General features: G+C 46.9%; 1 protein-coding gene across 1 annotated transcript; it reads left to right on the top strand.

Annotated features, from left to right (window-relative positions):
* Positions 1-452: 452 nt before the first annotated feature.
* Positions 453-13588, top strand: LOC126545744 (stearoyl-CoA desaturase 5-like). Its single transcript, XM_050193707.3, has 5 exons — positions 453-539; positions 1376-1550; positions 7537-7667; positions 8427-8632; positions 12143-13588. The coding sequence occupies exons 2-5, from the start codon at positions 1385-1387 to the stop codon at positions 12591-12593; spliced, it is 954 nt and encodes a 317-aa protein (XP_050049664.1). The 5' UTR covers positions 453-539; positions 1376-1384; the 3' UTR covers positions 12594-13588.
* Positions 13589-14550: the final 962 nt, after the last annotated feature.

Here is a 14550-nt window from a genome sequence, read left to right as displayed (position 1 = left end):
GCAGCGGGGCGAGAAGGCGCATCATCTGATCTACTCACGCCACGGGCGTCACGCCACCCTTTACTGCCAACCGGTGTTTGCAGCGGCTCCTTTTCTGCGGCTGCGTGACAACACGGAGCTGTGTTAAAGTATTGAAACAGTGCTACCAGTCTTAGACAGGCTCCCTTCATTCGGTCACTCGTAAAGCATGAGATTTGCTATATATTTCGAGTTCTCACTGAATGGCGAACGGCAGCCGGTCAGTGTCGTCTGCTCGGCGGCGTGCTCGCTGCGGTTCCCATCCGCTCGTTCGTCAGGAGATGGTGAGGGAAGGCCACGTTGCTTCCGGCGTGCCCCAGCCAATCATAAGACCGCGAGATGACGCCACGTGACAACCGGCTTCCTCCAGCCGGCGTTCCCCGTCGGCCTGTGAACGCGTGATTTTTATCCGCTCTCTCTGGATTCCCGCCAGCAGCGGCGCACGTCTCCTCTTATAACTGCGGTGGCAGCACGTTGGCAGCCGTCACATTGGATACTCCGCGCGGCTGGATTAACCACAGGCGAGTGCTCCCTTCTTGGCGTTTGACTGAAGTGTACCTGCCGGTAAGGGACCGGATAGCTTCGGTGGACGGACAAGTTTCGATGAATTCTCCGGGGCAAGATTGCCCACACGGGCTAGCTAGACAGTTTTTTTTTTTCTCTCTCTCGTCTAGAACAGAAATTAGTATTGTTTTGGCGAATATGGCCCTTAAGTCTTTACTGAAGTTACGAATTGTTCCTTTCTTTTTTAAGATTCGTACCTTCCGTGAGTTCGAGTGATGCAACTGGCGTTATGAACTTCGCGTCCGTATAGGTGATGTAAGAATGAATCGGAGCACATCTCTTATTTTTGCTGCTATACATAAGCCCCTGTTTCGATAGCATATTTTCTTCGCAAGTGTGCTTTGGGCACCAATGATGTTGCAAAGCGTTTTCCTTGGCTGCCTGTAGCGTCGCGCGCACAACTATCGCTTGTGCTGCAGTCAGCACATTGGCTTTCCCGCAAAACGGCAGCACCATGCAGAGCGGTCTTCGTACGAACTGTCAAAGGTCTTTCCATGTGTTATTCTTCCGGCACCTTTACCTGTTGCTGCCACTCCGTCCACCAGACCTTTGTAGAAATCAGACGAATAAAGGTGCTCACACCTAAACACATCCCCTTCCAGCACGCAAGCTCCGGGCATTGTTTTATCGGGCAACCCTCGGTTACAGCGGGAATTTATTTCGATTGCTAGTGATCTTGCCACGACCACGCTATGTCGCGCAGCGTATGTCCGGATTTTAGGGTGTCAAGTTCCGAGTCTAGTCCGCCATGTCGTCTGCTAAACTGAAGAGTTGCCGTCTTTAACGTACGCAGAAGCGAACCATGTCGACAGTGACGGAGACCGTGACGGAAGAGCTGCCGGCCCCCAAGCCGTACAAAAGGGAGATTGTATGGCGCAATGTGCTTCTCATGGGAAGCCTGCACCTGATCTCTCTCTACGGTTTCTACTTGATTTTCTTCACCGTTCAGTGGAAGACCGTGCTCGCCGGTAAGGCCCTCCCCACGCTCCATTCATTCTCCGCTGGCGCGTGTTGCAGCGTTTTTCTGGCCACGCAGCATCACAAGCCAGCTTGGTGTGCTTTACTTGCGCTTCCTTGTTTTTTTAGACCTGAGCCTTTTCCTTGCCCCCCCCTGTACAAATGTGGGCATTGAAGTGGCCGTTCGCTCTGAAGCCCTCAGAAGGAATTATTGCCAGTCTGCAAAGCAAAAGGCAGTGTCCTTCAATGAACTCCACGCACAGCGACAAAAAACGTGTAAAGGATCATTGTGGGTCGCCTGCTTCATATTTCTTAACTCGCTCATGCATCTACATGAATGCTCTCAAGCGCGGAAGGTGTTAGCCGCAAAGCGTTTTGGACGTTTCATAATGGCAGCATGTCTAGACAGAGTAAACACAGCTAGTCTGCAAAACTGTCATATAATACATTGCATCCGAAAGTTCATGTGTGCGCCTGGCCCTGTTTGTCGTAGCCTTTTTTTTTTCTTTCTTTAAAGTGCTCACAAAGCCAGCGATTTTTCGGCACTGTCTCTTATACGGTTGTCACATGGTGCACTTTTGATCTCGATCAATCTCGATCGAGCTCGATCGCGATCGAAAGTGCACTGTTTGACACCCGTATTGACTGCGTCTTCGAATACGTATGAAACGCGGAAATGCTATCACTTCGCAACCACTCAACATGCATGCGTGAAATTTGCTGCAGTTCGGAAAATTTAGGCTATCAATTACATTTTAAAGAACAAAGAACGAAAAGGATAGATTTTAAAAAAAAGAAAGAAAGAGAAGACATTAAAGCTACCCCACTAACATCCCCAACCAAAACAGGTATCGTAATTTTGGGAACAGCGACTAACAGGTCGTTTAAAGCGCACTAACTCACCTCAATTGGGGGTTTGTCTAAATCACTTTAATTTGGCCCTGGAAAAGTCTTCTTCACAACAGTGTCGTTCTCAAGGTTATGTGCGCTACCTATCACGTTTGTCCGCTTTAGACGCCTTGACGGACAGATGCCGTTTGCACAATTGCGAGTTTTGTTTGCGTAATTTACAGTAGCATTATTTCCCCCCTATTTTCGTTGATGTTTACAAAGAATATGCTGCTAACAGTCGCTCCGAACACATGATGCGTAAGTCTACCATATGTTGGGAGTAGATTTTATACTTATGACATTTTTGTTTTGCTCGCGAACGCATCGAAAATCGGAAAAATTTTTAAAAATGTGATGCCCATGAAGTGTACCACCCTGTAACTTGGCAACAAACCTGAAACGCTACCACAATTCCCTAAACTGCATCTCTTTGAAAATCTGGAGCGTACGTATATACTGTACACGCGGGTGAGGTATACCAACAATTTGTAACCAAAACTCTTGCCGAGCTCGCGTCTATATAATAATAATAATAATAATAATAATAATAATAAGAGCGTTTTTGCATTCCTTCGCCACCTACAAATATTGCATATTTCTAGGCTTTAGACGATCGAAATGGTGCAGCTAACGAAACCGTATTATCGTGTTCTGTTTTTTTTTTTTTCGTTTTTTTTTTTTTCGTGAGGGCGAGGGATTGAGAATTATTTCAGCGTGGCGTCAATAAGTAAGACGGTAATGCCAAGGAAAAGAGAATGGAATGGGACTTCTCGAAGTTAATTGGTGGAGTCTTCGGAAATTTGGAGCGGAACTATTAGCGACGCATTAGCAGAATAAGGTTCCGGGTTATACTGAACCACATGTGATGCGGCTACCGCTGCCGACAATTGAACTGGCCACCTGGTGCTCAACATCAGAACTACACGACCGCTTAGTTGTCGCGGTGGGTGTAGTTATGTATGCGACGTTTCCACTAAGTGCTTAGAGGAATGACAGACAAGGCAAACATGGGAACAGGTCATTGAACTATAGTGGCGCCGTCTGCTGGGAAGCAGAAACATTTCCTCCGGGAGGTGATGTCTCCACAGGGAAGCCTCTGGATGGCCGCTCTGAGGCAGAGTATACTAAACTGTCGTCATGCGAGTGGAACCTGTCGTCAGCGGCCGAAGGTTTCAAGCTGGGATACTTAATGTTGCTAAAAGGTTATACAATGGTCTCCTGAAATCGTCCCATATATTCTTATAAGGAACCACGCGTGCACAGTGTACCAGAAGGCAATGAGCTAATTTTCTCCTTCCCGCGTAGCTTGCGCTATACTTCGTGAAACTCGGCCACGTATCCGTCGTCGCATTTAAACATGCATGTAAGGTTGATATTTGTTGCGGGTTGCAATTGGTGTAGGGAAAAAAGGAGTATTGCGGTAATCCTTCGTGATTGGATCTTCGTCCTCTGAACGCTTTCTCTCTCTCCCTTTCGAGTCCTTGCTCTTCGCGTTGCGCTGAGTGCAGGCACCGGGGCCACGTGCGGCTAGGAACGCCCGCGAAGCGCTTTACCTTCGCAGGCGCAACCGCAGACCTCGTTTCGATTAGGATCGCTGTTGGCTGCGAACCGCCTTATCTGATCTAGGTCATCGCCGGCACAGAATTATGTCAGACCTTCGCCCTTGAAAAGCTGTACCTGTGACGACCTCGGAAGGTTCGAAAAGGTAGCAGTGATAAAATGACGCGTGCAGCGCGTAATTTCGTAATGGACTGATCAAGAATAATTTAGGCCTGTTCTCCAAAAGTTCATCGCAGTCTAGCCACGTTCCGTGTATTAAAGCACCCTGATATAAACACGTGGAAGTTCTATGAAGTATGCTGATGTAGGCAATAAGGATGTCTTCGTTGATTAATAAGGCGACCTTAGAGCTATAGAGGGGATGATGGTCAGCATTATCGTATAACTCTCTTCGCCTCACAACAAAGGCTTCAAATCGGTCTCTTCGGCAGGTAGGTGAAAAGCCTGCGATACGAGGTCCGCGTTAACATGCTTGCGGGGCGTTGCGACGTCGGATGCTGGCCCTGGCTGGAGCGGCACGACAACTTGCAACCATCAGTGTAGCTGCTATGCCAACGCAGCGAGGATCAATGCAGAGCAGTGTATTGTGCGAAGAGAAGAAAAATAGTGTGTGTGGCTTAATTCGAGTCGAATATCGAGGGTGTATAAGCCATCGGACACTTGCCAGCTTTTCTCCGGCTTAATCTTCTCCATGGCTACATACGGTGGTTAAGAAGTCCAGGTCATTGCGCATCACCGTCTACCAAAAAGTGCATGAAATGGAGTTGGTAGAAACTTGTTGCTTCCAACCTCTCCTTCTAGTTCCCAGTTCGACCCATACCCTGCTTTCTTATATATGTTATCGCTCTCTCGTTCCTTCGGTGAAATATTCGTAGTGCTCGCGTTAGTTGGCACGTTCAGTGGAAGGCGAATGGTGCCATTCTTCTTCTGTTAAAGTTTCCGCTCTGACCTGGAGTACGCAATACCATTCATTGGGGAAAAATGGAAACTGACCATTTCCTTTCTTTCCTCGATGCAGTTTTCGCCACTCGCGTGCACGAATTGTTTTGTGCTGTCGGAGGGGGAGAAAAACGACTAGCTATCGCCATTTCTTTTTTTCTCATGCTAACGCCATCGAACCGCGTACGCTGTCCTGAATAATAAATTTCTTCTTCTAACGAGCGCTGTGTTTAGCTATGGCAGAGACCACGGTTTCCACCAGTGATAATAAAACGCATTCCAAAGCCCCGCAGCAGCCACAGCGGATCGTTTATTCATTGCCTACTGGAGTTTGGCCTGACGCCCCCTCAGAGGGGGCCTGAGGGTGTGAGAGTTTCATTATTTGCATGGGCAGGAATGGGGGACATCTACCAGCATCTCTAGCGGCTGCAAGCAGAAAGCAAGTACTCGCCCATTACGTGTTACGCACACAGTAGAAAAACTTTGCGTGGTAGACCTCCGGTTTTATTTATGTCTAAAATACTGCTTCTCCGAAGTAGATAACGGAGTGACCAGAGCCATTTCCTAACTCGGTTGCAAAATCTAGCGCCAGTGCATATTGCAAGGCGTTCATGCCACACAAAACAGAGGCGGGCCGGTCTCGACAACCCTGCAGCTGATTTTTTGATAAGACGTGCGTAAATTAGCAGATTAGATTCCACGGTCAGCTGGTTACATTTTCTGAATCAACCTTTCGTTCGTTAATTCCTCGGACGCAGCTACCTACGTAACTGCTTGCGTCATCTCGTGCGTTTTTGAATTTCATAAGCTTAAAAAATTGCAGAGATGGTTGGGGTCGCAGAATGCCGCGTGGTAGCGCAGCAGTCAAGTTGAACCGATATATATATATATATATATATATATATATATATATATATATATATACCAGTATCCAGTATTTTACGATATCAGTTTATGGAAAGGTGTTTTCACGGCGCTGCATCCGGGCCAATCCCGCGCAAGCGAGGATGACTCACATATTAGTTTTATAACCTTTATAACGTTGACGTTAGCTTGTGCGTGCGTGCGTGCGTGTCACGTTCAAGCTTGTATAACCAGCAGGGTTGCGCCAAACTGCTGCCGGGAGTTTTGTAAACATTGTCGACAAAACTTCACGCGGGTTACTTTCCTTTTTAAACCGAATGTTGTCTGCGCCTTCTGTACAGAACATCAGGCCACGTATTACATATTTAAGCGCATATGCCCGCGACACTACGCTCAATAACTGCCTGCTTCTTGGTGACCCTGGCACGCACAGGGTGTTCTTTTTTTAGCTGCACCATTTTTTTTAAGACTGCCTTTGGCGGATAGCACATTTATAACCCTTGATATAAATTACTCGATGAGGCGGCCATTACTTCTACGAGAAATCGAAATGTTCAATTGAATAATTAACGTTATACCTTACGCCACATATTTAGATCTACGAATTATAGCCGCTGATTTCGCACGGCGTATCCACTTGGAACAAATTCTCTGGACAGCACCACTTCCGAGATATTAATTTTCAGAGTGTCCGACGAAATGCATTAGTGTTCTAGTTACTTTTGTGCTTCAATGCCTAGAACAGCGGTCTAAGTAACTGGAACGGCAGTGCATTACGTCGGACACTGAAAATTAATATTTCGGAACTGGTGCTGTCCAGAGAGTTCGTTCCTAGTGGATACGCCGTGCGAACTCAGCGGCTATAATTCGTAGATCTAAATATGTGGCGTAAAGTAATTATTCAAAAAGTTAATTGGCGTAATTTAGTTATTCAATTAACATTTCGCTTTCTCGTAGAAGTAAAGGCCGCCTCATCGAGTAATTTAGATCAAGGGTTAGAATTGTGCTTTCTGCCATAGGCAGCTTTCTTTTTTTAATTTGGTGCAACTAAAAAAATATCACTCTGTATAATGCAGTGGCTAGCAATAAAACAACGGTGTTGCGCCAGAACATGTTGTGAGAGGCGGAGGCAGAACAGAGATAAGAAAAAGCACACCGGCAAACCAATTAAAATCTAGTAGGCTGCCCTGCGCGTCAGGATGGAGATTGTAAGAACTCAAATATGGAGACCGAAGACAAATGGAAAGGGGAAACGTATATTGAAATGAAGGGCCTCGTTAGAGTGCACCAAGTGGTCGATATTGATTCGAAGTGCTCCACTATGGCATGCCTTGCGATGCAGAATTCCATAAATAAATCATTAATCTTGGGAGTCCCTTCGGCAGTTTCCAGATTGGATACTTAACGCATGCTAAGTCGTCTGATCCATTTTGGGTCCACCGGACCAAACTACGTTTCAGTGCTTTAATGTTGTGGCTGCTCTTGTTGCTGTTCTTCTTCTTCGTCTTGTTTTTGAAGGTGCGCAATAATGACTTTCCTTTATCATTTTAAAAGAAATGCTTTAGTAAATTGCACACTTACATTGGCGCTGACAATTGTACGTTGGTGGCATCGTCTCCCCTCTCTTGTTTTTTCTAAGTGTAGCTGTTTCCTCAGGGCGTATCAACTGCAGAGCATATCAACTTGCCTACCCCATCGGGGAACCACGCGAGTACTTATGCGCATGATCGCTCCATCTTTCAGCATACATCCTGTACACGTTGTCTGGCATTGGAATAACAGCCGGTTCCCACCGCATGTGGTCCCACAAGTCGTACAAAGCCAAACTACCCTACCGCATCATGATGATGGTTTTCCAGACCATGGCATTCCAGGTGAGCAATGGACGTCAGCTTGGATCTTCCATTTTAGAGAAAGGCAGTGGGGGGCGTGTAACTGACGCGTCAGAAGCGCCTGGAAATGTGGTCGCTGTGTATAAATCACGCTGGAAACATGTCAGATAATGATGTGCCGAGGTGCTCCTTCGTCTCGTACGGCTGTTTAGTGTCGCAGTAAAAGCAGGAAAGGACGCAATGATACTTGTGAAGTAGCAACTCTTGCGAACCAAATCAGTTCCATAGCACACATTTTCTGCGAAGAACCTCGCGCTGGAAGCTCCTGGTTCGCATTCAATACACCTCATCATCTTCGCAATCGTTGGAAAAAAATCTTGACGTCGATGTAAGTTTTAGTTGTGAAAATAAAGACCCGGAAAGACCGCCTACATCGAGACAATTGATCTTCCTTTGTAACTCGTAAGCAATTCTTCTGAGGAGGCGTGCTCCGCGAACTAGTGGGCGCAAACGTACTTGCAGATTACCAACTCGGAAGTAAAAGTTGAATAGCTATATTTCAGTTGCTGATAGATTTAATAAATAGTACCTGTGCTTTTGGAACTTACTTAGTACAGTTTAAATGAAGTGGGATTCCCCAAACGTCGTTTATATCTAACGCGCAACGTTTTTCAAGTTGTGCAAGTGCGCAACGGTTTCTGAGGCTCCAAGGAACCGCTGCAGGCGGGTTGCGTTTTTTTGGGAAATGCACCGATCGCATTGAATAGGTTAATTTTGTGATGGTTTCGTTTTCCATTGCAGAACGATATCTATGAGTGGGCGAGAGATCACAGGATGCACCACAAGTACTCCGAGACCACCGCTGATCCGCATGATGCAACGCGGGGCTTCTTCTTCTCTCATGTCGGCTGGCTTCTGGTTCGCAAGCACCCCGACGTGCGTGCCAAGGGCAAGACCATCGACATGAGTGACCTCCTGGCTGACCCAGTCGTCCGTTTTCAAAGAAAGTACGTACACTCGTACATCAAAGCATATACTAATAAATACCTCAGTGTACTAAAGTGCACTGAAGAGTACTGTACTAAGGCAAAGATTATGACTACAGCTCGCGCTTACTTAACTTACGTGTATGCCATAGCCGTGCGTGGCCTCGTTTACGTGCCTTCTAGACGCCAAGGGCTACTTGCACGAAGTATTTTAGTGGCACCTCAATTTGCCCACGTTTAAAAACCTTCGCTAGCTGACGCTCGGTTACCGCACAGTAATCCGTCCAGTAGCAAAGGAAAACGTTTCGCGCATGTTTTACTTGTTTGTCACTCGAAAATGTGCTCTACGGGAACTTGCTGTCCCATGCAAAAGTTTACCCAGGGCTAAAGAAAAGCATCGGAAATTTAAATTGTAACGTTGGAAAGATTGTCGGAGTGGTAAAAAATGGGGCAAACTTGAAATCGGCTAGGAGGAGCCTTGTCATTGAACGGAACAGGATGCATGCAAACAAAGATAAACAAGATAATCAAATTCGATGAAATAGTGAAAGCAACAAAGGAGTTTTACATTGAACCTACGAACAACCGCGTAGCCGTGGTTAGACGTAGTTGCAGAGCAGAGTGACGGTTCAAGTTCAGGGTGGCTTTGTTTAGGGGAAAAGCGGTAGGACAAGGCGGAATGAGAGTGAATCTGACGAATTACAGCCGGGACATTGTACTATGAAAGCTTGATACCCTTTGTGCGAAATGCCTAATGATTTGAAATCTACCAGATACTTGAAAGGATGTCAGCATAATACTAATTCTTCAGAAAAAAAAGACCTGAAAGAAGTGACGAGTTATAGACCTATTAGCTTGCTTCTAAAAATGTACAAAATATTCACTAAAATGATTTCGAATAGCGCCAGGGGAATACTTCATTTAATCAGGGCAGAGTATAGGCTTGCTCTGAGAGAAGTATTTTCGGACGCCATAAAAATCCTATAGTCTCAGGTAGTGTAGATATATCTCGGCCTCTGTGCAAAATGTAGGTGTGAAATACGAGTGGATGCGTCACTCAAAACTAGCAAAAATAGACGTGTTCGATACCCGAGCTGAAAATGACGCTGCCGCTATCATTCGCCGGAAATAAACCAGAACGTTGAGAACCAGCGCGGCTCCTCTTCGGCATGACCGGCAAGATTAGGCGGCGCGCTGGAATATCTCGGAGACGGCGTGCTGGGACTTGCATCATATCCACTAACGACCAAGTGTACGCGTTTGTCTGCTCAGGTGCTAATTTAAAGGCTGCTATTAGACAATTACTAGCCTTGCAGCTTTGTCAAGGTTTCTTCCAGAAAGACGAAACTTTGGCGCTACTAATTTTTACAGCGCAATTCCGACCGATTTCACGCAGAATAGCGAAACAGCCGAAGCGTGCAACTATCGCGCCCTTAGTAGACGCCTGTTACCGTCGGGCGAGCATCGTGCGACCGCCCTTATCATCGCGCTAGCTTCATGCTCGCCCGACGGTGAGGTTCACGCCACTCCTGGACGGGCGCCTACTATGAGGGCACGACAGTTGCACTCTTCGGTTGTTCAGTTTCGCTTCTCTGTGTGAAATCGGTCGGAATTAATTACGCTTTAAAAAATTAGCAGCGCCAGCTTTTTTTCTAGTTCCTTGAATCGGTTATGAGCTCCTCGGATGGCGCGCTTCAAGTCTTCCGTTGGAACCAATCGCATAGCTCTTTTGCTTAGAAAGTCAATCGAATTTACATAACTACTTGCCTAATTACTGCATTGAGTCATTTTCAAATGTATGCCTCAGTGGTAAAAGTAACCCAGAAGAAATAATTTCCCTATCTCAGCTTCTTTACTTTTGAAGGATTTCGAACAAATTTCGTGAGAAACCCACTATGTGTCGTTCACTAATTACGGAAAGCCGTTCGATTCAGTATAGATTCCAGCAGTCATGGGTACATTGCATAGTCAAGAAGTATTGAAAGCGCACTTGCATATACTCAAATATTTTCAGCCTTCCTCGGCCTGCGTAATTCTTCACGTGAAAAAGTCGAAACAAAATTACCGATTAAGAAGCGTGTCAGGCAAGGAGGTACAATCTGACCATTGTTAATCACTGCACGCTTGCGAAAGGTATTCGGGAGGCTAGATTTGGAAGGTTAGGTGTGAGAATTATAGTGGAATATCTCCGCAAGCTTCGTTTCGCAGATGACATTTTCTTGCTCGGCAACGCGACAGATGACGTATAGCAAATGAGATTGAAGACTTGAACCGAAAATGCCTAATGGCAGGCTCGGAACTTAGTGCACAAGAGACCAAGGTAGTGCTACTCGGTAGACAGGGAGCAACGCAGTCCGTGAACCGTATGGTCAGCCTTGTTGAAACTGTCGACGAGTGGCTGTCGCATTCTGCCCCTCAGCACGAGGTCGTGGTTTAGGCATATCCGCTGACGTCGGCCGCATTTTGAGTGGAGGGCGAAATGCAAAAAGAGCGCTCGTGCTCTTTGATTTAGGTGAGAGTTGCAAGAATCCGAGGTGCTTAAAGTTAATCCTCCACTACGGCTTCTCCACATCGCCCCGCTGTCAGTCGAGCTGTCAAGGCGGAAGCCGAATAAAAATGGGTCGGAGGACGTGCGACGAGTATCATTAAGTCATGAAATGCAACGTACAGATATTTCTGAAAACAAAAAAAGTACGCATTCAGTGTACTCTGACGGCGCTTACCTATGGAACCCAACTTGCATAAACAAGGAAACAGCGCAACGAGCGACGGAATGGAAAACGATGAAGGCGACAGAGCGTATTAGAGATCAAACCGATATCTGATGTCAGCTGATATTCTAGTTGAGAAAGAAGTGGGGCTGAGCTCGTCGTGTAAGGCGTAGTGTAGATAACCGGTAGGCTCTTCGAGTCGGCACCAAGTAAAAGGAAACGCACGTCGAGGGTGCTGGAGGTGGTGGGATGAGATGAGTAGAGTTGCAAGAATGGGACGGTAGCGGTTGACAGGGGAAAGGTATTATTGGAAATAGCCATCAAAGGTCTACATCCTGCAGTAGACATGCAATAAGGTGATGATGATGAAATTTATGCACGGGTAAAATGCTTCGTGCCAGCGACCGCATGTGGATCATCGCAGCACATGGCCCTCACCTACGCGTGAACGCGAAGTGCCAGTTTATAAACTGAGACCTGGCAGTCTCGATAGATTACTTTCGCTCATTATTTCATTTCCACGTGACGTGAAATCGCCCAGTCGGACGATACGCTACAGTAAGGCGTTATCCCTGTGATGCCTTACTGCAGCGACGGGCGCCTGTCTCCATTGTCCGTACTGTACGTGCCATCGATAACAGCGTAACACCAAGCTAAGGGCGTGTTCCCGCCCACAAGTGTATTTCGTCGTAACTGCCTCTGCTGGCTTAGCGAGTAAACTCGTGCTTCAGATGTAATGTCACCAATAGCGATAGATCGAGAACAGTCTCCGGTGACTTCAAAGCCTGCTGTGCAAACCTAATCGTTTCTTTCTGCGCAGGCACTATTTGTCCATGATGGTGGTTATCTGCTTCGTCCTTCCGGCTGTGGTGCCGTGGTGGCTGTGGGGAGAGTCGCTGTGGAATGCCTTTCTGGTCTGCTCCTTGACTCGCTATTGCTTCACGCTCAACATGACGTGGCTGGTGAACAGCGCTGCACACATGTGGGGCAACCGACCTTACGACAAGCACATCAATCCCCGGCAAAACCTGGTGACCATAGTCGGTGCCCACGGCGAAGGCTTCCACAACTACCATCACACGTTCCCCTATGACTACCGCGCCAGCGAGCTGGGCTGCAGTATCAACACGACGACGTGGTTCATCGACTTCTTCGCCTGGCTCGGCCAGGTGTACGACCGCAAGGAGGTGCCCACGAATGTTGTGGAGCGGCGCATGGAGCGTACCGGCGACGGCTCCCGAGGCCTGACAGCGGGCACGCGCAGCATCTGACGTGCGCACAGTCTGGCCTCGACCACCTGCTCTCCTCTCTCTTCTGTTCCTCATTTGGGTGGGCGTGCTCCGACAAGTCAGCGCCCGTGTCTGTCGTATGGAACTTGCGATTGGTAGTTCATGCTGCAGTGCAAGGACGTCGGTCAGCTCATGTAGTCCTCCTAAGTTTGTGGAGGAGCTGCAGGTGGAAACATTCCCATTGTTATGCCAAGAGGGGGCAGCTTGGATGGCAGCCACGTTGTGCGGAACTGTCAGCCTCGCACTGGTGCCCCCGCCTCTCCTGCCGTCCGGCCCCGGTAGAAGTATGAAAGCCAACGCTGTAGTGTTTCCCGTCAAGGCGTAGATAAAGTAGGCCAAGTGAATTAAAGCAGCCCGCTATAATCCCGTCGGGTGCAGCAGCCAATTAGTGATCCAACTTCTGCCTCTGTGTTTTACTGAATTTGTCTTGACGTCAGGATACCTTGGTTTCACCAAACCCGAAGATCGGATACGTCTGCCTAACTTACATTCATAGCACGTTTTTCACGGGCACTCGTCTGGCAGAATCCGTCATACTTCAGCCATATAAATGGTTTCAGTTTAGCTAATGTCTCGCCACTTGCACTACTGAAGGCTGAGTATAAATGGCACGTCTGGTGCAACAAATGCATGACATGGCTCTATGCAACAAAATTATTCGATGCCTTGTATACAATTAATTGAATACCAGGATTAATTTAGATCAATTTTGAGCACCTGGTACTGTCATGGCCAATTTGAAGTACAACTAGGCATGTCCAGATGCCGGGCTGTTACTGGACACTCAGTATATGTGTACAGCAGCCACCAAAAGTCACGCGGTGTTTTTACATGTATATTAAACAGGGAAGAAGCCTTCTCATGTTCTGTGATAGTTATCTCGTATGTTTAGGTTGATGTTGTGTGAAATGTGACTTACTTTATAATGTATACAACAGCTACAAGCACCGGTGAATAAAATTCCGAAGTGATCTAAATTTGTGTGCCCGCCCACTTAGTTCGCAACAAAACCTATAGGCAACGTCGCAGTGCTTTCCCACGGTGATGGTGTTCTGTCGCAGGAAGATATTTTTTATGTGTCTGCGTATCTCAGCAGTCACTAACAATAAAACCAAGGTTCTGAGGAAAACTTGGAACAGCTTGCCTTCAGCAGTGCCTGATCCGGGCTTCTCACGTGGGCAGGGTCCACAGGAAGGCCGCCTCTGCTTTCAAGCGGTACTATTGGCGTCGTCAGCTACACCGTCTAAGAGCTCGGAAAAAAAAACGCATGAACCTGCATTCGCACCTTCTTGCGAACTACTGAAATCGCTGCCTTAAGCGAAGCCTGTAGTCAGCCTTTGGCTGCCAAAATTTCGTCCCCACTGCGTTACTTGTAAGCTAGGTAACTTCAGCGCCTTTGCATGTTCTACATAACTAATGCAGGTTCTGTGCAGTGAATTTTCAATACATTGCTGATGTATGCAAAGTTTGTCACTAGCAGAGGAGTCTATACAGTGTGTCAAGTCTCGCAATTATTTGCGAAGTCTTGCCACTTTTCAGTCAAACATGTCTGTAGAAACGCTTGCATAAATGTTCCTCTGCCGAAAAAATGTTTGCTTTCTTTTCTGTCTTGTATGTGTTCTTCGCATTCCTTGTTTTGCCCACGCAGCCACGTATACTTTAAGCTGCTGTGTTAATTCGCAGAGTTTTAAAAGCGTTAGCACTTTATTTATTTGGTGAATATTATTGCAAAATGTTGCAGAGCCCGAATAATAGTGAAAGCTAACGAAAGCTAAAACTTCATATTACCAAACGAAACACTTTCATTATTAGATGTTGTAAGTTTCAAGCTCGCACCAGGCAAGACCCATCTTGAAGCCCGTCATTAGCCTTCAACACGTACGAGATGACTGAACGCATGATTCTCTGGCGATTGTGAAGGCTACTTGTGTCTAACTCG

Source organism: Dermacentor andersoni, chromosome 1, assembly GCF_023375885.2.
Source record: "Dermacentor andersoni chromosome 1, qqDerAnde1_hic_scaffold, whole genome shotgun sequence".
NCBI classification, from domain to species: Eukaryota; Metazoa; Arthropoda; class Arachnida; order Ixodida; family Ixodidae; genus Dermacentor; species Dermacentor andersoni.
Note: the sequence above shows the minus strand (reverse complement) of the source record. Positions and strands in the feature narration are given on the sequence as shown.

Excerpts from the sequence above, each read along its gene's own strand:
- LOC126545744 (XM_050193707.3), top strand. The coding sequence starts at position 1,385 with ATGTCGACAGTGACGGAGACCGTGACGGAAGAGCTGCCGGCCCCCAAG. Across the intron at positions 1,551-7,536 it reads GTGGAAGACCGTGCTCGCCG|CATACATCCTGTACACGTTG; the intron begins GTAAGGCCCTCC and ends TCCATCTTTCAG. Across the intron at positions 8,633-12,142 it reads GTCGTCCGTTTTCAAAGAAA|GCACTATTTGTCCATGATGG; the intron begins GTACGTACACTC and ends CTTTCTGCGCAG.